Below are 26,368 nucleotides of genomic sequence, written 5' to 3'. Positions count from 1 at the left end.
TCCATGAAAATCCCATACAATATCTTGTTGAAATTTTGAAAAGCTCTCCGTAAAAACTAGGCGTGAAAATTACGAAGGAGTTCCCGTTGAATTTAAAAAAAACTAATTGAAATTTAATTTTTGAACAGAAAAGAGTCGTTCGGCAGAAAGCCACAAGGCTGAAAGTTGTTAGGCCGAATATGTCGTTTAACCGAAAAGACTATTTGGTAGAAGCCTTTCCGAGCAAATCGATAACTTTTTTAATGTTGTGAAATCATCGATTATGTTTACTTAATTTGATATCTTTATGGTCGTTTAAACGGTTCAAATAACAAAACGTAATAGCAGAAATATCTTACTGTGACATTCAATCATAAACTATTCCTGCTGTCGATGAGAGCAAATCGAAAACTAATTTTGATATTGGTTTCCGATAACAAAATAAGTACACAGTTTGATGTCATATCATTCAAATTAGTAATGTACAGCAAAATGAGATCAAAATATGTAATCAATCATGATGATTTATACATGTTTGAAAACAAATTATGACTCAATTTGATGTTAAAATCAAAATATGTTTTCTATATGATCTCATTATGTTTTCAGACTTCGCTAGGTTATTTGGCTGAGAATGTCATTTGGTCGAACAGTTCCTTTGGCTGAAAAAACCGTGAATGTGTCCTTCGGCCGAAATAGTCGTTTGGTCGAAAAGAAATTTCGGTCGAAAGTGTCGTTCGGCTAAATTGGTCATTTTGGATATTTTCAAGACAATGACGGGAGAATTTTTTTAATTTTGCCTCAAAATTTAAATGAAAAATCTCCAGTTTTTCCAGAATATTTATTTGAAAATTATTCTCAGATTTTCCACGGAAACTACTTTCAAGTATCGAGAACTCTTTGGAATTACCAAGAGGAGCTCTTTGGATTTACCATGGAAAGTTATTTGGGATTTATATTAGAATCTCTTCAGATTTTTAACCGGAAGTTGTTACAAATTTCTATAGGAAAACATTCGGAATATCCACGGAATGTTCCTATTGAGTTTCTGGTGAGTATTTTTTGAAATTCACGTAGAAAATTGTGACTGGTAAAAGAGATGCTTTACGTTGACTTCCCCAATCTAGATTATATAAGACGGTTAGTTTTTTATCCTTTATTAGAGCGTTTTTTTCGCAGGGATAAGTTCCATCACTAAACGGCTAGTTTGACATAGCCAACTTTAAAACATCGAAAAACTGCTCGGAATTTTTGAGGATTTTTTTGGATTTCTTCAGGAAATTCTTTCTATTTTCGATTATAAATTCTTGGTAAGTTCCATTGACCGAAAGCGACAGACGGCCGAACTGGCAATTTGGCAGAAAAAATAGTGTTTTGACAGAATGGGCCATTTGACCGAAAAAGTCATTTGGTCCAACGGGTAATACGGCCAAATTTCAATGATTGAACCTCGTACTGAACGGGTAATATGGTCAGAAATTAGTTCGGAAAAGGTATTAGAGGGTAATCGCCCCTTCGGTGGGGTTTGATCCCACGACCCCAGTTCGCATGACAGGTGCTTTCCCTACTAAGCTACGAAGGACCTCCGTCGTCCACCGCAGCTTAGCGGGTACTGATGAAACCAAATTCCCAGCATCAGGTACCAGCCGATCTCTCGCAATACATTTTCAGAACTAACTCTCTCACATGTATTTTTGTACACATGCCAACCAAGTAGGATGAGTATTTAGTATTGTCCGGCTCCTACACACTTGCTTCATCAGCAACGGCGCTCAATGCTCCAATACCTTTTCCGAACTAAATCTATCACATGTTGTACATATGCATAATTAAGTTTCAGACATAGTAATTAATTTCCACACCGGGTGGCTTAATACCCGGCATATAGGCAATTAACTTTGAATGTACTGATAGCAGTTAAATTACTTTCAGTTATCGAACAAACAATTTCCCGTAGAAATCCAATAATTTCGCACAATTTTTCGTTGGGACATTTTGAACAATCCTCCATGGAAATTCTAAAGAAGTTTCCGTTAAACTTACGGACAATTTCTCGTGAACATTCCAGAGATTTTTTTCTTGAAAACTCCTTAGAGTCTCCCGCGGAAATTCTTAAGAATTTACTGTTTTATTGTTGGTCATGCCAAACTAGCCGTTTTTATTATTCTAGACTGAGAAAGCCAACGATTAAACATCCATTCTACCAACCGCACTCTCCTACAATTATCAAGAATTTTCTGTGAAAAATTGGAGGATACTCAACAAGAACTTTTCGTAAATTTCTGAAGTTTGTCCTGTAGAAGTTAAAAACATTTTTTTGTAAAAATTCTGAATTTTTTTTATGTAAATTGCAACGATTTTTCTGCTGAAACTCCAAACAATTTTATTTGGGAATTACAAAGACCTTCTCTAGGTAATTCCAAAGATTGCTCGAAAATATTTTACAAATTTTGGAAAAACTTATAGATTTTTCTGAAGAAGTTCATAAGATTTTTCAAGCGAAATTCAAAAGATTCTCCTTGAAATGTCTTGAAAATATTCCGAAAAATGCAATTTTTTAGAAAAACGTGATGAAAAAATCGCCACGCCGATTCACGCCGCCGCCGCCGCCGGCTTAAATGGCTTTCGGCGTGACGCCGAAAACGCCGCCGCCGCCGGCCGAAATTTTGACAAACGCCGCCGCCGACGAATATCGGACCGGCGCACACCTCTAGATGTACCCTTATTCCGGTCAAGATATTTTTCACTTTTCAGCATTTTCTATCGGGAAAATACAGGCAACAATTTGGTAATACGCTATAATGTTACCTGTTTTGTCTTGTTATGCTGCTATGTTTGAAATCCAGGGCAAATTTTCACTTAAAAATGCTTAAATATTATGACAGACGTTCTTAGCAAGTGGGTTAATGAAAACAGTCAAAATGGCGCTCGTAGTGACGACCAACAAATTTTGTTTAAATTTTCACTATTAATCGCTAAAAATGACGCTGGTTTTCATTTCATTTCATGCATACATAATCATAGAGAAGTGCAAGGATATTTTTCTGTTGTTTTTAGACAAAAACTCTTTATTATTTATCATTTTGTCTTGCGTGAACGGAATTAGGCGCTGATTGGAATAAGGGCACAGCACGGTACATATTTTTTCCAATCCATCACTCATCGTCATTTTATCCACTATCATTCTATATACAGGACTATTAACTTAACCACACACAAAATACTGAATCTCAGACCAGAACCAGACTGTTAAGGAATAAGGTTAAGGAATGTGAGAGGAATAGACCGTGACCAAATTGCAGTTGAAGAACAACTGGACTGAAATATCGTGAACTTTGATTGAACTACTGAAACATTATCATCAGACATTAATGTAATGAATGATCTCATTACATCTTTGTTCAAGAGTGTTTCTTGGACATGGCGACAGTACCACCAGTTGTCAACACAGACTGCTATTATACATTGAATGTCGAGAATGAATGGCAAGAAATCATTAATGCAACTTTACATGCTAACTATTTGGAAAACATCTATGTACCGTGAAGTACCCTAATTTCGCGTACTTAAGATCTGACAAAGTTAAAATGTTAATTAAAAACATGTAGTGGCCATTTGGAAACATTTGCTACTGCATCAGGTAGTAGAAGGATTCTAGGTTCTAAAAAAATGTTACTTGCAAATTTTGCTGCTATTTAAAAAAAATGGAGTATGAATCCGAGACCGTTGTATGCTCCTTATTTCGCGCAAGAAAATAGGATAGTTCCTAATTTCGCGCAAAAGTGTTCCTAACTTCGCTCATGTTTGGAATTGAATATAGTTATTGGTTTGATGAAATATAATCAATTAACCAATAGAAGCATGCATCCATTGCTCAAAATATGCAAATAACGGTATCAGACAGCCGTCAGTGACCCATTGATTCTTTATTCGAAATGGTACACGTAAAAAAATAACCTTATATGTTATGGCAAAAAACCATTCGAAAATACTTATACTCTTCATTATGCCACCTAATGAATGATCCCATATCAAAAAGCTAATAACATTCATAAGTTTTTTTTTTTTTTTTTTTACAAAACATAAAACATATAATAAGATGGTGTGTGTAAGTTAGCGATGAAAACAAAATATTCAATTTAATAAATTAATAAACAAGGGATTCCCAGTGGAAATTTGTTCCTTTGAAGGGATCCCAGATTCGGAAAAACAAAAAAAAAAGTTGGCTAATTTACCTGCTATACATTAACATTAATTTTGTAGAGTGATAATTCATAATTAAATAATGTTATATTATCTGGCTGTTGATACCGTTTAATTTAAAAAGACATTGATTTTGGATTTATAGTGATGTTTCAATCTGGTTTTAAAGAAAACTCGATTGTTGAGAGATTTTAATTGTTCTGGAATTTTATTATACACAGAAGGACCATAGAAGGATATTCGAGATTGCCCTAGTTTAGTTATTGCTCTAGATCTTAGTAAATTACACCCAGGTTTTTTTTTACACGGTTGGAATTCATTAATTTCCCGGTTAACCCGAACTTTCACAGCTTTTTAAATACCACCTGAATTTTCTTTGATTTTTTGTGAATTTTTTCGTGGGGTTAACTCATTATTTCATTGACGCTGAAGGTCTCAAACGACTAAAACCAAACCGTGTAAAAAAAAACCTGGGTGTATTTGCATGTCTGGTGTTATGTTCATGAGTTCGTGGGGGTAAAACAAGGTTGTGATGCATATCCGAATTATGAATTAAATCATATATAAACAAGCATGATTGTAACTCACATAAACCTCTTAATGGAAGTATGTTGTGCGAGAAACCAGTGTACAGTTGAGAAGTTGAGTACAACAATGGTAATGAATACATTATTTTTAAACACCTATTCTGTAAAACTTGAAGTTTTTTTAATTTTGATTTGCATGAATGACCCCAGACTATAATAAGGTATTGAAAGTGAGTGTGTATGCATCCAAAGTAAAATTTGAGAAGTGCATGACGAGGGACAAATTGCCTTACTCGGTACATAATACCACACAATGAAGAAATTTTTCTTTGAACATTGTCTATATGGTTGCCCCAAGAAAGTATTGGGTCAAACGTCAAACCCTAGATATTTAAATTGGGTGACTTGTTCGATCACTGTTTGCTCAATAAATGGATTCGAATGTGGGGGGATTTTTTTTCTAGGAGAGTGAAACAACATATATTTTGTCTTCGACAAATTTAGGGACAACAAATTTGTGTTAAAATAACTCAATAGGATTCTTAAATCATTGTTCATACTAACAATAATAGCCGGAGTGATGTGATTTGGATAGAATATAGAAGTATCGTCCGCAAATAATCTGGGTATTCCTTCCAGGGCAAGTTACCGAGATCATTTATATAAATTAGGAACAAGAGAGGTCCAATATTACTGCCTTGAGGCACACCAATGTTGCAAGTACATAATGAACTTCGTGTTTCTTCTATGGCCACATATTGTTGTCTATCAGATAGATAACTGCGGATAATGTTGTTTGCTACCCCACGAATTCCATATAGTTCCAACTTTTACAGAAGTATGCCATGATTCAACGTGTCAAAGGCTTTTTTGAGGTCAATAAATAAGCCACCAACCGTACATTTACTTTCAATTTTTCCGACCAGAAAATCAACGAGTTCAACTATCGCTGTTGTTGTACTGCACCCCTTTCTAAACCCGTATTGATATTTATAAAAAATATTATGTTTATTTATAAAACTAGCTAATCTGTTTACTAACAGTTTTTCAAAAACCTTACTAAAAACAATCCATAACAAGCAATCACTTTATTTATTATTTCTAGAGTATTTTCTCCTGGAAGGTATGGCATACCAAGAACTATTGCATTGTTGCGATTTACCAGACGATCGTTTTGATCGACATTGTATTCCAGTTTATCAACGATTTTAGACATACCATGCTGTGTTTGCTTCAATCTACTGATTTCTTGTTTTAACTCTTCATTCTCTTTCTTCAAATCCTGAAAGTCAGACATAATTGAGTCAAATTTACTGGAAAGAAACTCTTGTGATTTTTCTATTGCTGCAGTGATATGCTGGACTTCACTCCTGACATTCTTAATTTCTCGGGAAACAGCAGCTGCTACTGCTCCACTTAGCTCAACAGATAGCATATTTACTATAGAGGCTTTTTGATTTTGCATTTCTAAAATTCGTTGGTAGATTCGGGAACAATCATTTGAACAGAAGTACAATTTATCCTTCATGCGTCGAACTGCATTTCCAAAATATTCCGACATTTATAATGTGCATCGGAAAAACAGTACATGCAAGTAATTAACTTACTAGAATCATTTTCCGCTTTCTGACATTCAACACATATAGTAAAATCTTTTTCCATTGGTTAAAATTTAAAACAACTCTATTGAATCCAAAATCAAATGTCAAATTTATAAAATAACAAGCTAAAATAAAAAAAAAAGAAAAAAAAAATAAATAAATAAAAAGCTTTACACACACCAAGCCAACAAAAACATTCAATAATTTGCAATGTAGTGTAATTTGAGTTGAATAAATTATAATAAAGTTTAGGTACAAAATTAAAATTAAATTATTGATATTAATAGTATATACAATTATTGATTAATATTTATAAATGGATCAAGTGAAAGTCGTAGCCGGCACACCCATATGAAACTGCTGTGTATTAGATCATATATCTTCCCGAATCACTAGATACTCATATAACCAATTGGTGTTGGATACTCACACATGCAAACTGTTTGCCTAGCCAAAACTACTCAGAGTTGCATGCAAGTTATGCACACTACTCTTTTCATTAATACTAGTTTCAACAGATACAGTCGATGTGCTACTGTTCGAACTACTACAGCACCTGTACACCCAAGCACGAATCAACGGCTGGATTGTGCACGACGCACGTTCGCTCAAATTTCACCAAATCTACCTACTGTTCAGGGCAAGCATGCGTATAATTGTTGCATAGGCAGAACCACAGTGTGTACTACTTGTCGAAACTACTTCAGCACCAAATACACCCAAGCACGAACCAACGGCTGGATTGTGCACGACGCCCGTTCGCTCGATTTTCGCTTAATCCGCCTAATATACAATCCGCAAACGATTTACCCACACAACAGTAGATAAAACCACCTTGTACTATTCGCTTGGCTTTAGCATTCAACACCAACAAAATACTCGCGTTTTATGTATAATATAGCCAGATATACAACATCTACAGCAGCAGCATCAACAACAGCAGCAGCAGCCACAGCACTTTTTTATTACAACTACAGTAATCCCTTCTATGCACTGTATGATACCAATCAATATCAATCACTATTTCACAAAAAGTTACAGCATAAATAATTTATTTTTTATATTCAAATCAACAATTAGCACTACTTGCAATCAGAAATGCTATGACATAAAATTATAAAGGTAATTATCACTCTATATTTAATTTTAAATATTACATTCCAAAAAACACGTATCAACAACAACAGTGATGCCAGATCAAATTTCCAAAGTTAATGAAAAGTATAAGTTTCGGAATGTATGTGACTAATGCGATGTATAAGTTTTTTCTTATACATATCATTAAGCGCCTGCTTTGGAAAAAAAGTATTAGAAATCTTAATAATAAATAACATTAAATTTTTTTACGTGTATGTGCCTATATTTCGACCCTGGAGCTTTGCTTAGATTTTACTTCATGCATTTTAGTTGACACAAGTCATAATTCCTAAAATATCGTTTTCTTCTGAAACTATAAACCATTAAATATTAAGAAAAAAGCCATTGTATGAGCAATGTTTAGCTGATGTATAAAAAAAGTTTAAATTTTCGAGACGTCATGAAAGAAAGTCTTAAATTCCGCTATGTTTTACATGAGACATCTTCAAATATGTGTTTTATTATAAAACTTTTATACATAACATATTCAATATTTTATACATTATCGAAAAAGCTGCTGTAGTTTTATCTTAAGTTTAGCATCATTTTACACATCGCACATTTTACACATCGGATTTAATAGCTATTGCAGGCACTGATCAATAAGATTTTTCAAGTCAACATTAGTCGATGTCGGTGGTTATCCGCCTGAAAATTAGATAAAAAGCGTATGGGAATGAACTCTTCGGGTTCTATTCAGTGTAAAACTGTCCTGTGCAGGGAATTAATTTTTCTTGGATGCCCTTGCGAACCAAGCGACAAAAGAGAATCAACGACAAAGCTTTGTTTTTGTCGGAGAAAATAATGACAAAGATTCGAAAATTTTTGTCAGAAACAAAAAAGAAGACAATTTTGTTGCTAACTTTTCATACCGTTATTTTGCATTATCTTTACAGCAAATTTCGGTTTTATGCTATCGTAGTTTCTGCTATTATGGAAATATTCGAGAATCTAACTCTGATTACGAAAATAGCATCGTATTTTCGGAAATATCAGAGCATGCAATGGAAATGATTCTTGTCATATTGTGTTCGGGTTCTGACAAAGGCTTGTTGCGAAGTGCGTTTGTCAGTAACAAACTCTGTTGATGACAAAGAGTATATTGTTAGGCGTTGCTCGAATATTGATTCCCTCACGGTAGAAAAAAAGTACCTAAAATTGAGTACTTTTAAACTTACTTTTGAGTTATTTTTTCTCTTCGCTTTCATCCACTCTTTCTTTTGTTGTCAAAAACAAAAGAGCCAAACAATCCAACGACGCCAGTTCAATACGGGAAGCCAATGTTGAGGTTTATTACCTGAGGTCGAAATTGAGTGAATTAAACTTAAATTTGGGTCAATAAATTTTCCGTTGGGTACTTTTTTAACATGGGAGTAAAGGCAAACTACTTCGACCCTACTTACTCAATTTTGGCTTCCCGTACGGATGTTCGAGGTTGGGTGAATTAAACTCACTATTGGGTAGTTTATTTCTTCCGTGTGGTCCTGTGTATTATTTTGCTTTTGTTTCATTAGAATGTTGCAAATGAAACTATGCAACAACAATAAACGAAATTAGGCACTCTATTATATAATTACTCTCATATGCCTAACTTCGCGCACAAAGCTAAAGTCTAAATACACCCAGGTTTTTTTTACACGGTTTGGTTTTGGTCGTTTAAGACCTTCAGCGTCAATGAAACAATGAGTTAACCCCACGAAAAAATTCACAAAAAATCAAAGAAAATTCAGGGGGTATTTACAAAGCTGTGAAAGTTCAGGTTAACCGAGAAATTAATGAATTCCAACCGCGTAAAAAAAACCTGGGTGTAAATCACAAAATACATACAGTTTCACACTTTTCAATAGTAATGACGAATGAACATATCCAACAGAGCATAATGGATACAAATATTTCCAAAAAGTAGCCACTTTTGTACAGTAAAATCATTTGTTTACTTGGGTCATGTTCTTCGTCGCTGTGCTAAGCACAAGCAAATATGGCGGTCGATGGGAGGATCAAATTGAAATAATTTTATTTGGTGTACTAAACCAAGTTTGTTTTTCAAATTTTTTCGTGAAAAACATTCAACAACAATGATATTTTGTAATCTTCCAGATTTTTCAATTTTGACTGGCCCCTAAAAATTGAAAAAAAATAAATGATTTTATAATGCGCCAAGTTAGGGCGCGCACGAAATTAGGGCACATCACGGTACGTGCTGAGCTTCCATTATTTGTTCGGTTTATAACTGATTGTAGGAAGGGAACTTTATCGGTATAATCAAAATAATGTACCTTAATTATTTTCATAAAATCTTATTTCGGGTACAAAGTTCATATTTACATAAATACAAATCTTCTTCTTCAATGGCTCTACATTCCAATAGGAGATCGTCAGTTGCGTTCTAGCAAAAATTCCGCTTGAGGCCCTTCCTAAATATTTTAACAACAGCCACTACACCTGACGGTATAATTGCAATATTTCCATTATCAGGCGACAGGTGGTGTTGATGTGTGTTTGTATCAATGTAATATTGCATATACACTAGTGACATCTGCTGTTCGATATCGTAAGCTTTCAATGTTTCTTCCACACACACGAGGTGGAGAACAGTCTTGAAGAAATTGAAAGTATACAGCTAGAATTTAGTATGGAGGTACAATGAAATCTCTTTTATTGTTTAGAACTGTAAAACAAGTCGTGGGAACAAAAAATCTAAAAATTATTTGTTGCGTTTTGACTTAGGTTTCATATTGATGCGATGCGTAGTTAATGAGAACGGATGATTTGTCCATACAAGGAAATTCATTTTACTTTAAATGTTGTGGCGCCATCTCGTTCAAACAGCACCTTTGTCTTTGCCTTATTGGAACTTGGCCTGCTTTTCAACTTAGTATTCTATTAGCATTTCCTCAGTTATTAATTGAAATCATTTCTATGCCCGCCATTGCATGAGTAGGTATCTTGAGTGGTAAGTAAAATGGATACACTATGCCCAGCCCAGGGTGTCGAGAAAGTTTCCAACCCGAAACCATCCTAATCCGGACCGAGAATCGAACTCGCCCTCTCTGGATTGGCAATCCTACGCCTTTGCTCGCAAGAAAAAAGACCCAGAAATTATTATTATTATTTATTCAGACTTAGGCCGAAGTGGCCTGTGCGGTATATAAGAGTCTTCTCCATTCGACTCGGTCCATATCTACACGTCGCCAACCACGCAGTCTACGGAGGGTCCGCAAGTCAGATTCCACCACCTCGTCTTCTTGTGCCCGTCGGATCGTTGTCGAGAACCATTTTCACCGGGTTACCGTCCGACATTCTGGCTACGTTCCCGGCCCACCGCAGTCTTCCGATTTTCGCGGTGTGAACGATGGATGGTTCTCCCAGCAGCTCATGCAACTCGTGGTTCACTCGCCTCCTCTACGTACCGTCCGCCATCTGCACCAGACCATAGATGGTACGCAGCACTTTCCTCTTGAAAACTCCGTGTGCGCGTTGGTCCTCCTCGAGCATCGTCCAGGTCTCGTGTCCGTAGAGGACTACCGGTCTAATGAGCGTTTTGTAGATGGTCAGTTTTTGTACGGCGGCGAACTCTATTCGACCGGAGTCTTGCGACCGTCTTGCGGAGTCCAAAGTACGTACGATTTCCAGCCACTATGCGTCTCCGAATTTCTCTGCTGGTGTCATTTTTGGCAGTCACCAGTGAGCCCAAGTACACAAATTCTTCTACCACCTCGATTTCGTCACCACCGATGCAAACTCACGGTGGGTGGCTCACATTGTCTTCTCTAGAACCTCTTCCCTTCCTGTCATGTACTTTGTTTTCGACGTGTTGATGACTAGTCCGATCCGCTTAGCTTCCCTCTTCAGTCTGATGTAGGCTTTCTCCATCTTCTCAAAGTTACGTGCCATAACATCTATGTCGTCGGTGAAGCCAAATAGCTGGAGGGATTGAAAATTATACCACTCGTGATAAGGTGACTCGGGGAAGCACTACACACCGTGTTATTTTTCCTATCTTTTGTCTCTTTCTAGCATTATCACCTCGTAACTTTGGAGCGGCGTATTTCGGTTTTCAGTTGTTTAATGTAACTGTTAATGTATCAGCATGTAGATTGCGAGTAAGCACGCGCCGGTGATACTTTTTCAAAATCATAGGGTAACCGTACCCTTAGTGGAGGTAGCACCAATAGTGAAGGTAGTGGGGTTTTAATGAGATTTATCATATTTATACACGTTACGATGGTTTCAGTTGATACTTTGTGCTTTCTTCTTCTTCTTATCTTCTTCATCTTATTGGCATTACATCCCCACACTGGGACAGAGCCGCCTCACAGCTCAGTGTTCATTAAGCACTTCCACAGTTATTAACTGCGAGGTTTCTAAGCCAAGTTACCATTTTTGCATTCGTATATCATGAGGCTAGCACGATGATACTTTCATTCCCAGGGAAGTCGAGACAATTTCCAATCCGAAAATTGTCTAGACCGGCACCGGGAATCGAACCCAGCCACCCTCAGCATGGTCTTGCTTTGTAGCCGCGCGTCTTACCGTACGGCTAAGGAGGGCCCCTTTGTGCTTTAAATATCCTGTTAAATGCAACTTATCTTAAGATTTCGCTTGACTATTGAAAACAACGATTTTCCGTGCAACTTTACCAATAGTGGCGAGTCTCATAAGAAACCAATGGATAACGCTACCACAGAGAAACAGACGTCTCACTTAGAACAAAATGCAATCAAAATCTTCGTCACGGAAACATTATCGCCCAATGCTAAATGCACTGTGATTGGACAATCGGAAACCAGATGGCGGTAGTGTGCAAACGTCAAACACAAGCAAAATCGATGGAAGCGCCATCGGTGGCCGATCGACCACCTACAAAAAATTGAATCTTCCGTTGAAAAGGTGAACGATGGAACATTGTTGAGTGAGACGTCTGTTTCTCTGTGGCGCTACTATGGGATCCAAAATTAATTTTTACCGCCACTAAAGGAACTGTGTACCCATAGTGGTGCAAGCAATATTTGGTAATTGTTGATGTTGAATGACATCTATCTCATTTTTGTTAGCAAATTTATTAGTTTTTCTATTGAATAAGATATTAAAGCTTTAAATTTCTCATAATTATCAATTTTTTAAAAATATTTTCTTTTGTGGAACTACTAATACCTCCACTATTAGTACCGTTACCCTATTTGTTGTAGAAAAAAAGTTAAGCATTCAATGATGAAAATGATAACGATTTGATGATTGTTAGTGCTTCTCGTGTCACCTTAATCCCTGCTCTTCGTATTACCCCTTCCAAAGCGATGTTGAATAGCAGACACGAAAGACCATCACCTAACCGTAACCCTCTGCACGTTTCGAAGGGGCTCGAGAATGCCCCTGAAACTCGAACTACGCACATCGCCCAATCCATCGTCGCCTTGATCAACCGTATCAGTTTATCCGGAAATCCGTTTTCGTGCATTAGCTGCCATAGCTGGTCCCAATCGATTGTATCATATGCGGCTTTGAAGTCGATAAATAGATGATGTGTGGGCACGTTGTATTCGCGGCATTTCTGCAATACCTGACGTACGGGTGGTAGAGCGTTCATCCATAAATCCCGCCTGGTACTGCCCCACGAACTCTCTTGCAATTGGTGTTAGTCGGCGGCATAAAATTTGGGAGAGGACCTTGTAGGCGGCGTTCAGCAATGTGATTGTGCGGTAGTTGGTACAATCCAGCTTATCGCCCTTTTGTAGATGGGACACACGACACCTTCCATCCACTCCTGCGGCAAAACTTCCTCCTCCCAAATCTTGGTAATGACCCAGTGCAGCGCTCTAGCCAGTGCCTCACCACCATGTTTAAATAGCTCTCCTGGTAGTTGGTCAATCCCAGGGGCTTTGTTGTTCTTCAGCCGGCCAATCTCCTCCTAGATTTCCTGGAGATCTGTAGCCGGTAAAATTATGTCCTGCACGTATTCTCCCAGGTTCATCACCATACCGCCATCTTCGTCTACCACATCGCCATTCAGGTGTTCTTCGTAGTGCTGCCGCCACCTTGGATCAACTCCGTTCATAAGAAGGTTCCCGTTTATATCCTTAGCCATATCAGGCTGTGGCACGTGGCCCTTACGTGAACGATTCAACTTCTCATAGAACTTTTGTGTGTTATTAGCGCGGTACAGTTGCTCCGTCTCTTCACGGTCTCGATCTTCCTGCTGGCGCTTTTTCCTCCGGAAAATCGAGTTTTGTCTGTTCCGCGCCCGTTTATATCGTGCCTCGTTCGCCCTCGTGCGGAGTTGCAGCAATCACGCCCATGCCTCATTCTTCTCTTCTACTAACTGCTCACATTCGCCGTCATACCAGTTTCTCTGATCCGGGGCACCGTGCCAAGTGCAGTGGTTGCGGTGCTACCAATGACGGATCGAATATCTTTCCAGCCATCTTCAAGAGACGCTGCGCCTAGCTGCTCTTCCGTTGGGAGTGCCACTTTCAGCTGCTGCGCGTATCCTTGGGCTAGTCTACCGTCTTGCAGCCACCAGTGGTGCCGGGAGTGGGTGGGACAGGTAGGACATGTCCTACGCATGAATTTTCCTGGGTGGGACAGTTAAAGCATTGTCCTACCCATGATTCTGGTAAGAACATATGAAGTCATTGGATGGCAAGAATTTGTGTGTTAGAAGAAGATGATTTTAAAGTTAATCAGAGTCCAAACAATGATCATAGATGTTTTTGGGATCCTAAAGCAATAGATTACTGATTGTTGTTTAGGACGTCAGGCACTTTAAAATCCCTAAAGCGCTCAAAGATGTCTATGTTTTACAGAGGTGAAATAGAAGTTGTTGAAATCTGCAAATGCAATTAATTAAATATTTTAGAAGTTATGATAAAGAACGATTGAATGGGTTACTCAAAGTCCACAGAAAAAGTCTTCTTCAAACCTCAAAAGGTCTTTTGAAATCTGAGGAACCAGAAACATACCAAAGACCGGTCTCAAAGGGTTCTTAGCTCCAAAAACAGATTCTTCGAGACGAGCCAGCCTCGGGCTGAAATTCTTGGTAATCTATATCCATAAAAATGAATTTCTTTCTGTCTGAACCTTCTTCTTCTTCATCTTCTTCTTCATTGGCATTACATCTCCCACTGGGACATTGCCGCCTCGCAGATTAGTGTTCACTTAAGCACTTCCACAGTTATTAACTGCGAGGTTTCGAAGCCAAGTTACCATTTCTGCATTCGTATATCGTGAGGCTAACACGATGATACTTTTATGCCCAGGGAAGTCGAGACAATTTCCAATCCGAAAATTGTCTAGAACAGCACCGGGAATCGAACCCTGCCACCCTCAGCATGGTCTTGCTTTATAGCCGCGCATCTTACCGCACGGCTAAGCAGGGCCCCTGTCTGAACCTTATAGAGTTCGAAACTACTGAACCGATCGGCGTGAAAATTTGTTTGTAGATATTTTTGGGGCCGGGAAAGGTTCTTAAGATGGTTCGAGACCACTCCCCCCTTTGGAAAGGGGGGCTTCCATACAAATGGAACACTAATTTCTACATAACTCGAGAACTAATCAGCGAATAAGTCAATTTTAAGCGAAATGAAGTTCGCCGGGTCTGCTAGTAAAGAATTAAAAAAAAAGATTCTTTGACAATCATGCGATTTTTTGGTAGTTTGCTTTGGATCGCTAAATCCTGGAGGTAATATGAAATCCTAGCAGTTAGAAATAATTGATTGAAACCATTGATTTTTTTTAATTTCTGTGACCGGTGACTTCTTCTGGAAGCTTGTAAATATATTCGATAATCAATAATGGAAAAGCAATATTTCTCCTAAAAATTGAGGAAATTTTATCAAATTATATAAATATTTAGGTCGCAAGAACTTTTCAAGTTCTGATTATTTTTAGAATTGATTATATTGCAAGCATAACTATTTCATTTTGAAATGGATTTCATATAAACATGGTACAGTTATGCTTTTAGCGGCAGTATAGGTAAAATTTGCATCGATTTCTCAATACCAGAACTAATGCCCAAATCGGAGACATGATCGGTGGTCTAGCGGCTTTTGTTTCTGCCTATAAGCAGGAGATCATGGGTTTGATCACAGGCTCGGCCTTTCCTATTCTGTATGCCTTAGTTCTTTCTGTGTTTCACGATCTACCAAAAACGATTCCGTCACAGCTTTCACACCAACACTTCTATAGCCTCCCGTGGCACCGATGGGAGGGCGTAGAGTTCTCTGCTCCTTTCTTAAGTATAGGTGTCCCAACAAACCATTTTTTTTCCCTCCAGCATTCACAAGAACACGGGGCCAGGGCAGTGACACAATAGTCTTGTAACGCCTGCGAATCGCTTAATTTTACTGTTAATATCAGAACTGTTTCCCAAATTGGCATTTCCTTTTTGTCCTACCCACGACTCGGAACCCACCCAATGTTAAGCCGAGGCGTTCGACTACGACGCTGTTGTACTAGGGCAGTTCAAATTTCAAAAATGTTCGAAAATTCCAACTCCCATATGTTTATTAGCACCATTTTGATAATATAGGAGTCCTGGCAAAATTTCAGGCAATTCGGTGGCCATTTAGGGGTGGCGCGAAGTCAATTTATGTTTATATGGAAATTTGTATGGGAAAAACTAAAAAGTCTCCCTACATCTGTCAAATCGTGATGAATTCAAATAAATATCCCCAACCTCTCTTTTTGGAAACTATATAAATGAGACCTCCGGATAACACATTAGTTATGAGTGGGTTGAACGGTTCTATTGACAGCGTGAATATGAGATAAATGGCTAAAATGGTGTAATTAGCCTCAACGTAGCAGTGGAAACATAAATCAAAATTAATGAGTTACCCACTGGTTAAGCTCAAATAAACTCCAAAAATGGAGGTTGGGGATGTTTATTTGAATTCATCACGATTTAAGAGTTGTAGGGGGATTTGAATAAATTTTAAGTTTTTCCCATACAAATTTCCATATAAACATAAATTGACCTCGCGCCACCCCTAAATGGCCACCGAATTGCCTGAAATTTTGCCAGGACTCCTATATTATCAAAATGATGCTAATAGACATATGGGAGTTGAAATTTTCGAACATTTTTGAAATGTGAACTACCCTATTGTACACCGTCGAGAGTTTTGAGCGCAGGCATACTGCAACGAGGTAGTGGTCGGATTTAATATTCTCACTACAGTGGCAGTTATTTATAATAAGGCAGGGGTTTATCAAATTAATAGGGCGATAAGCTGGATTGTAGCAACTACCGCGCAATCACATTGCTGAACGCCGCCTACAAGGTACTCTCCCAAATTTTATGCCGTCGACTAGCACCAACTGCAAGGGAGTTCGTGGGGCAGTACCAGGCGGGTTTTATGGGGGAACGCTCCACCACGGACCAGGTGTTTGCCATTCGCCAAGTACTGCAGAAATGCCGCGAATACAACGTGCCCACACATCATCTATTCATCGACTTCAAAGCCGCATATGATACAATCGATCGGGACCAGCTATGGCAGCTAATGCACGAACACGGTTTTCCGGATAAACTGACACGGTTGATCAAAGCGACGATGGATCGGGTGATGTGCGTAGTTCGAGTTTCAGGGGCATTCTCGAGTCCCTTCGAAACCCGCAGAGGGTTACGGCAAGGTGATGGTCTTTCGTGTTTGCTATTCAACATCGCTTTGGAAGGTGTAATACGAAGAGCAGGGATTAACACGAGTGGTACAATTTTCAATAAGTCCGTCCAGCTATTTGGTTTCGCCGACGACATAGATATTATGGCACGTAACTTTGAGAAGATGGAGGAAGCCTACATCAGACTGAAGAGGGAAGCCAAGCGGATCGGACTAGTCATCAACACGTCGAAGACGAAGTACATGATAGGAAGAGGTTCAAGAGAAGACAATGTGAGCCACCCACCGCGAGTTTGCATCGGTGGTGACGAAATCGAGGTGGTAGAAGAATTTGTGTACTTGGGCTCACTGGTGACTGCCGAAAATGACACCAGCAGAGAAATTCGGAGACGCATAGTGGCTGGAAATCGTACGTACTTTGACTCCGCAAGACGCTCCGATCGAATAGAGTTCGCCGCCGTACCAAACTGACAATCTACAAAACGCTAATTAGACCGGTAGTCCTCTACGGACACGAGACCTGGACGATGCTCGTGGAGGACCAACGCGCACTTGGAGTTTTCGAAAGGAAAGTGCTGCGTACCATCTATGGTGGGGTGCAGATGGCGGACGGTACGTGGAGGAGGCGAATGAACCACGAATTGCATCAGCTGTTGGGAGAACCATCCATCGTTCACACCGCGAAAATCGGACGACTGCGATGGGCCGGGCACGTAGCCAGAATGTCGGACAGTAACCCGGTGAAAATGGTTCTCGACAACGATCCGACGGGCACAAGAAGGCGAGGTGCGCAGCGGGCAAGGTGGATCGATCAGGTGGAAGATGACTTGCGGACCCTCCGTAGACTGCGTGGTTGGCGACGTGTAGCCATGGACCGAGCCGAATGGAGAAGACTCTTATATACCGCACAGGCCACTTCGGCCTTAGTCTGAATTAATAATAATAATATTATCAAATTAATTGTTCACAGTGTGATAAAGTATATGTAGGTCAAACAAAAAGATCGTTAGATGTAAGGTTCCAAGAACATATTGCAGAAGTAAGTAAGGCTAAGAGGGAAATTGATAAGGGATTAAATTATGAGTTTATGTCTAAGGTAGCTGAACATGTATATCAGGAAAATCATTCAATTACGACATAACACAGGAAAATTTTGAGAAAAGTCTCCTTTCCGTGGATACTTGATATTGCTGAGAGCTTGGAAATCTACCGACAGGTACAAACGCGGTTGTTGAGCTGTTGAGGTAGAAAAACGTACGTAGAGGTAGAGATACGTATCTGTCAAGGTACAATCAAGTGGTGGAATTAAATGGGATGGTACAAACTCGTCTTATGACAAGTGAAGACATTCCACTAAAAAGCTCAAAGTAATTTTCTTAATATTTTATTTAACCCCCTCGGATTTTTTTGCCAAAAAATAATATTTTAAGGAAGCAACAAAATAAAATTCGGATAAGTTTGAGGGTTTTCAAAACATTTTTTAACAAATCCGAGGAGTTTTTAGATTTTTTTTCATTTTAATATTTATTTTTATTAGTAGGACAAGATGTTAAATAAATATTTGTAACGGCCTAATTCATTGAACCACTTTGCCAAATTTAGCAAAACTTTCGCCGAGTTTCCAACGGTCGAAATCTCGGGAAAAATCAGATCGTGAATGACAATGACACCGCTGCGGTGGCAGTGGTGCCACGATCGTTCATGAACCCACTGATATGGTTTATCAGTTCATCTCTCGTGTTTCTCAGAGCATTAAAAATACATTAGCCGAAACCGAAAAATGACAATGAAGTAGCTCGAAGTTTCTCCCTGTCCTGCTCATGCCTATTTGTTGACAAAAAAGAACGAGCAGGACGGGAACAACTTCGAGCTGCTCATTGGACAGCACATTTGGGACCAAAAGCAAAATTTCGCTTTCATCATCACCTCAATTCATCGAGCTGAGTCGATTGATAAATAACACTGAGGGTCTCTGAGCCTTCTATCAGAAGTTTGATTTTGGAGTGATCATATACTGCCCATAAATTCATAACTTGCTTGATTTCCTATTTACATGGGACTCATGCATTTCTGGGCAATATTATTAGCCTTTACGTATACCTACTTTACGTTACATGCATGTTAGGAGTGTTAGGACATTGCACTAAAAACTCTATAATAATCCTGATTCCTAACGTTCATTTATCTATTTGTTTCTCGTTAATTTTTATTGCAGATTGGTACCAGACATCGAGAGCTCAGTCCGAATTGCTCTTTCCTGCTACACCCAGATCGAACCGACAATGTGCGTTGTTTCGACGCTGCCGAATTGAAGCGTGAAGATTGTCGTTTGGCTACATACGTAAACTGGCCTGTTTCGCATATTAGTCCCAACTCATTAGCCAAGGCTGGCTTCTATTATACGCACATCTCGGATCAGGTTAAATGCGCCTGGTGCGAAGGAATAATCGGTCAATGGGAAGTTGGAGATGATCCATTTGTAGAGCATCAGAAATTCTTTCCAGAGTGTGCAAAGGTAATTGCGAACAACATTAGTTCGAACCCCACCTTAGATCCCAGCATAGGCATACAACCTGTCAAAACTCCGTACGCTCCACGGTTCAGCTCTCTGGATTCACGGATAAGATCGTTCGAAAGTTGGACCACAGGGCACATCCAAGACCCAGAACGTTTGGCCCAAGCTGGCTTCTACTATTTGGGAACAGCAGATGAAGTTCATTGTTTCTACTGTGATGGTGGGCTTCGGTTTTGGCTGGCTGACGATGATCCGTGGTTTGAACATGCGAGATGCTTTCCAAAGTGTCAGTTTGTTCAGTTGGTCAAGGGACAACTATTTATTGAGAATGTTCAAAGCCAGATAAAGAACACAAGCTCGAACCAACATCAATTACAGCAACAAATGCAGCCTAGTGAGCAGGTAGTGGCAACCATGACTCTCGACGAAGCATTGACCACAGAACCAGTTCAGTTAGCATTGTCAATGGGGCTGAACGCTGGTCGCATAAGGTCTGTTACTAAACGGAAGCTGGAAACAACAGGTCAACCATACTCCGATTCTCAGGCACTGATCGAAGCAGTTCTGGATGGTCAAATTCAAGACGAAGAACTTGAACCCACCACCTCATCTCGAATGGATCGTCGGATAGAGAATGAAGTATCTCGTCTACTATGGAGCGCAATCTCTTCGAGTGCAGGCCCTAATCTGTCATCCTTCAGTTCAACTTTTTCAACACCGTCACCTTCCTTCGATTCTGTTTCGGGAGCTGATGCAGATCTGATCGTTGATCCCAATCCCGTACTGTCACCGTCTACCTCTACCAGCGCAGTCCAAAATGGCTCCACCCTGTCTACTGCGGACAGCAAAATCGTACCTGACTCTTTGGCCAAGATGGCGGCTGCGGCAAGTTCTGTTGAAGCTGAAGAGGGCGACAAAACTCTACGCTTAGAAGAGGAAAACAAACGACTAAAGGATGCTCGCGAGTGCAAAATCTGCATGGCGGATGAAGTTGGAGTGGTATTCTGTCCATGTGGTCATCTAGGTAAATGCGTTTAGCTATACATATTTTGTTCTGAAAATGTCTAGAGCAAGAACTTTTGTCTTTATTTGCAGTTTCTTGCGTGCAGTGTGCGCCGGCGGTAACGAATTGTCCGGTGTGCCGAGCTGTGATTAAAGGACGGGTTCGCACTTTTTTATCATAAATTTGGGATCTTGTTGCAACTTGGTTTTTGTTGCAATTTGGAATCGTCATTTGTAATCCAATACCGACAATGGAAGGTCATGATGATATGATACTTCTGGATACATTGAAACTATGTTATGTATCAGCGTAGAATTTAATGGCGAATTTTCACATCAATAGAGTGCAGGCGTACTAATGCGTTTGATTATAGAGTGGATTATAATTTTCCTGTCTGTAGTGTGCGCATAGTATTCACTGTTGTACCAGGTTCGCAGATACAATAAATTATTGTACAGGTTTACATTATCACTTTTTTTATATCTACATTTAATATCACAGCCCTTAAACAAGCATTCGTAGATTAATTAATAATTCCAAAGTTTTCATTACTCATGAATGTTTAAGGAAAGGACGGGATGAGATCGTTACCCGGGGCAAGGTGAGCACTTCTTAATTTAATCGCTATTATGTCTTTTTCTTTCAAAATAACCACCCACAATAATAAGAATCGGAAATTCAAATGAATTAGCAAGAGTTGGTAAATATAGATGTTCTTATAAGAAATCCGGATTAGAAAGTAAAGTTTTTTTTAAAACAAAAATATTTTTTAATGAAAATCTTGACCAAGTACACATATCATAAGTCTTCAAATAATATTTAAGGAGCATTTAAAATATTCACAGTGAACTGTTTGACCATGCTTAATTAGATTTGACTAATTTATCACGAATGGATAGGATGAGCACCCTATTATTAACCAATAAAATAATATACAAAATACCAATACTCTTTGGCAAACCCTAAAATTGTCATTTACTATGCGCTGAATTCGTTGTGTGACGTACATGTTCAACTTTACTGAAATTTTAAACTGATTTCTTTTATCGAATGTGATTGTGGAGAACACTATCGTACGATCATTCCGAATATTTCGTTCTTGGGAAACTTACTTGCGCGGCCAGTAAATAAATTATTTATCGTGTAGGATCGTGTTTTGATTAATACAAAGAAATATATCATCAGAATTATGTTTTTCTGCTCTGTGCAATCGCTAAATAAAAAAATGAGGGCGCGATCGATCGTGTTTTCAAATAACACGCCAATCCAATTAGGAGAAACGTGCATAGATAATTCCCCCTTTCTGAGATCGCATCTATGTATGCGAGTTTTGTGTTAGTTAGTTCGGTAAGCGAATTCATATAAATATCCATTGTAACTAACACAATGCAATGCTCTATCCTTATACAATCGTGGAGATGCAGACATGTACTTATTCTCTAGTACATAGTAGCAATGAGAGTCAGACTAACAATCCTTTCCTTCCTATATGTCTAAAAGGGCGTGGCTGGCTCATTTATTGATTGAACATGTATGAGTTTCTGAACGTACACATTGAGAATGAATGAATAGCTAATTCCAAGCGCCATATATTTGATTCTCTATCGAATTTCGCAAGTTACTTACAACTTACAATCACGCGTGTTTGATGATGATTTGTTCGTATCATGTTGTGAATGTCTTTGACACCTAGCCGTATGAGAAAGGCAAATGTAGGCTCTGACCCATCTTACCCCGTGACCCATCTTGCCCCACCTAACCCTATATGTATTCAATGATGCATAATACATATTGTAGACTATAATATGATATAAATGCATCGGTATCAGAAACAATTTTGATTATACCTATGTATTCCGTGTTAAATTTCCCATCGTCATTCATAATTTCAACTTTTTCCAGATGTCGCATCGGAGCTTCGACTTCCCGGATAGAGAAATACTATTGGCAGATAAAAGTGAGGTTAAAAAGGATGGATCATCATTCGATAAATTGATGATTGACACGTTCTGTGCACTGTATCTTGTGTTTAAAATGTAAGAAAATTATCGATAATGAAAACTTTGCTTTGATTTTTACAATTGAAGTGACGAGAGAGCGTAAATTTTGATTCCAGTTTTGAAACTTTTCGAAACCTAACCTCACTTTTATTTGCCAATAGTCTTCGGCTCTATTATTTTCAGTACAAACTTGCCATGCCTGCATAGTGAAGGCAAAATTATAGGTAGCGAGTGATGGGAGTGATTTTTTGTGAAGCCGAACCACTGTGTATTCTCATGAGCGGGAGCAGCAGAGCCGCGAAGAGAGAGCATTCAGCAGCTGATGGTTGACGTTATGTGAGCACGTTCGACGCTAGGTTCGACGAGCAAACAAACAACAAAGCAACCTCCTGCATTTACCACTGCTGGTTCTCCGACGAGTCGATTTTCAAACGCGGCTGGGTACGTTTGTATACGCGAACACGATTGCTGTCAGTTTGCGAAGTCCTCCTGGATAAGCAAAAATTATAATCGAAACCTTTTAATCGGTCAGTGTCGGTGTGTAGTGACAAAAAAATACGGGATAAGCATTCAAATTGTCTGCGCTTCGGCCAGCCAGGTGTCCCATGAGCGGTCAAAATCCATGAAAATGATTAGTGCCATAGTTTCGCGAGTAGTGATGTGAGTAATAATCTGGTGGATCGAAATAATGAGTCAAGAATAGGCTCGGCTCTATAACAAACGGAAGAAAAAAAAATCGTACGAGGATGTAGATTGCGACAGTGCTTTACGATTATTCAAATGGGTTTCCATTTTTGGAAGTGGCAAAAGTCTTGCTGCTGTCTGGCGATGTTTAACCAGTTGAAGGATAATGGATGAGGCGCCGTACCGCAGCTACATCTGATGGAATCTTCGATGGCTGACAGCGATGGAGAATGCTTGGAGCCCCCGATCGATCGATAATGAGTGTACGGTTCTGTGTTTTAGGTGCTATCGTTGGTCTGTTTTTGTGGATATTCATTCCATGGGATGCTGTAACTTTTCTGTAGTAGAGAAGTGGGTGCATATCTGTTCATACATTCTAATAATAACTGGGTTTTAGTAAGTTTAAATGAGTTTCCATATCTACGAGAACATGAAGAAACAATAGTCATAAAATCTTTGGAATCAATATTCTTGATAGCGTATTGGAATTACATCCATGAATATTTTTTTACGGTTGGTATTCTTTAATTTCCCGATTTACCTGATTTTTCACAGCTTTTTTAATACCACCTGAATTTTCTTTGATTTTTTGTAAAAAATTTCATGGGGTTAGCTCATAATTTCATTCACGCTAAAGGTCATAATCGACTGAAACCCACCCGTGTAAAAAAAAAAGAACTGGGTGTATTTAATTATATTATTTTATGAGAGTGAAATCATAAATAGATTGTGGGGCAATGACTTATTAATTAAAAGGAGCAGCATATCGAATTATAAAACATTCACATGGGGAGATTAGAGCATCGCTCTAATCTAATCTAATTTCATCTTATACTAGCGCAGTCAATACTTTAAAAAAATCCTGAAAAAGCGGTACATATCTACATTTCGTCTTTTTTCTTATCATACCTGGTCAACTACGCAGTATGTACTGCAAAGATAATTCCTATAGATATTGGGTGACTGAAGAATAAGTAAACACGTTAAAACTGCTAAAAATGGAAACATTCCAAATCTTTTACAATATTTACCATATGTATTTTGACCCAAATTCATACATTTTAGACGCCCAATAATCATCCGCTTAATGTTCAGTTTGCAAGTTCTGTTGATCGATTGCGTCAATTCAACGCAGCATCTTTCGGTTGGCATGAGTCAGTAGCAGAATTCGTGTGTTTTGATACAATATTTTGATTCGATACCTCTAGTATATTCTTAATTTAGGGCGTGATGAATTATAACTCTTGATTTAATAATAATTTCTTAATCCCAAATAATAGCACAACAAAGTTGTTTTAAAGTGAATGCTTAATTAAGTACGTAGTTACTTTAAAATTGATTCCCGCTTTGATAGTAGTCTATGAAATTTTCTTGAAATATATAAGATGCATGATTCTAGTACGGTTGCCTCGAAAATATTGTAATTTGCCGTACCGTCAGTTTTCTAGCGCTGAAAAATCGGTTAGGAGCTAAATATGTAGTACTATTCGTCCCATTTGATAAACTTAGCATCGTTTTTCGCTGCTCTTACCCATGCGGGTGGTGAAATAATTTGGTTCAATACCTATGGTGGTATAACGTACAGGTGCATTGTAACCAAATCCATCCATTGGAACGACCGTTTGTTCGTGATTTCTTTGTGTAGATCAGACCATCCGGTCTAACTAAATCATTATTTGATTATCATACGACTAATTCATAATGACGTTCTGACATCTCTTTGTATATACACATCAAGCCCAAGCAATGAAAAATCCGTTATTATGAGATATATGCATTAGTGTTTCAAGGTCATTACTATGATACCTAAATGATCAACACCTGCGAAAATTTATATGTAGATATTAAATGCTTGTCGTGTATGAGAACTTGACATTAGTTCTTCATTTGTGGGCGGATAGCGAATAATGGCGTCTGTTGTCTTTGCGCAGGTGTGTGCTGTCAAGTGTGGGTTCGATTCCCGCCCTAGTATGGAGAAAACTTTTCGTAATGCGGAAAATTCCCCACTGGTCCAATGGGTGTTGTGTCCGTTATCTAATGCTAGTTGTTTAGTATTCAGTCTGTGCTATCTTAACCTGGATCACCGTCTTCGATAATACGTAGTGCATATTCTGCCCATTGAAAAACCGAACCCTCGCCTTACTAGTGTGATTAAAGTATACACAGAAGAAAAAAAGTTACCAGCGATGAGTTTTTTTAAACTTACTTTTGAGTTATTTTTTCTTTTCTTTTTCATCCACTCTTTCTTCTGTTGTCAAAAACAAAAGAGCGAAACAATGCAACGACGCCAGTTCAATACGGAAACCCAATTTTGAGTTTTATTACCTGAGGTCGAAAATGAGTGAATTAAACCTCCAGCTGGGTAAATAAATTTTCCGTTGGGTACTTTTTTAGCATGGGAGTAAAGGCAAACTACTTCGACCCCATTTACTCAATTTGGCTTCCCGTACGGATGTTCGAGGTTGGGTGAATTGAACTCACTATTGGGTAGTTTATTTCTTCCGTGTACATCTTTCACGTAAACTCTTGACAGCGCCCGCCTCTAGAACTTGTTAATTCATTTTAATATTTTTATGGAAACACGTGATATAAGATATGTACAAAGATTAGAAGCAGGTGTTGATATAGAATATATTTTTTTGACGTAGGACGTCTGTTTTTACCTTTCTTGTACTCTAAGTGCGAGTAAAGGTTATATATTCGCTCCAAACACAAACTTTTGACATAGAATACGTCCTTCGGGAAAACATAGGGGGGTCATTCTGCAGAATCAAATTTGAGACCGTCACGAAAAGTGGTCAGGAAGTATGGGCTAATAACTCAGCCATCTTCCAACCGATTTTGATGATTTTTGTATCAATCAATCGACAAACTCTTTAAGATTGTGCAAAACTATTAAAAACAATTTAATAAATGCGCTAAACTATTGAATAAAAAAATGAATTTCGTCAGGCACTGTTGGCATCTTTTTATGTACAGTTAATTGCCTGCATTTCGGATATTAGTCATCTGGCGCATGAATTAATAAATGTTGAAAATTAAATTCGAAAAATGATTAAAGGCAAGGAACCTATCCAGCTTTTCGCGCACGGTAATGGC

General features: G+C 38.6%; 2 protein-coding genes across 4 annotated transcripts in view; both read left to right on the top strand.

The window, feature by feature from the left end:
- Positions 1–21,048, top strand: part of LOC134224003 (death-associated inhibitor of apoptosis 2) — a 29,681-nt gene extending 8,633 nt beyond the window's left edge. For all 3 annotated transcript variants that reach the window (XM_062703244.1, XM_062703246.1, XM_062703245.1), the window contains 2 exons: positions 19,283–20,606; positions 20,678–21,048. In XM_062703244.1, the coding sequence (XP_062559228.1) occupies positions 19,283–20,606; positions 20,678–20,766 (1,413 nt within the window). In that variant the 3' untranslated portion in view covers positions 20,767–21,048. The remainder of the gene's footprint in view (positions 1–19,282; positions 20,607–20,677) is intronic.
- Positions 21,049–22,942: 1,894 nt separating this feature from the next.
- The window catches only part of LOC134224000 (receptor expression-enhancing protein 2-like), a 126,303-nt gene continuing 122,877 nt past the window's right edge, over positions 22,943–26,368 (top strand). The window contains exon 1 of the mRNA XM_062703238.1: positions 22,943–23,245. Coding sequence (XP_062559222.1) covers positions 23,208–23,245 — 38 coding nt within the window. The 5' untranslated portion in view covers positions 22,943–23,207. The remainder of the gene's footprint in view (positions 23,246–26,368) is intronic.

The sequence above is a fragment of the Armigeres subalbatus genome, chromosome 3, assembly GCF_024139115.2.
Source record: "Armigeres subalbatus isolate Guangzhou_Male chromosome 3, GZ_Asu_2, whole genome shotgun sequence".
NCBI classification, from domain to species: Eukaryota; Metazoa; Arthropoda; class Insecta; order Diptera; family Culicidae; genus Armigeres; species Armigeres subalbatus.
This window is presented reverse-complemented; position numbering and strand designations above follow the sequence as displayed.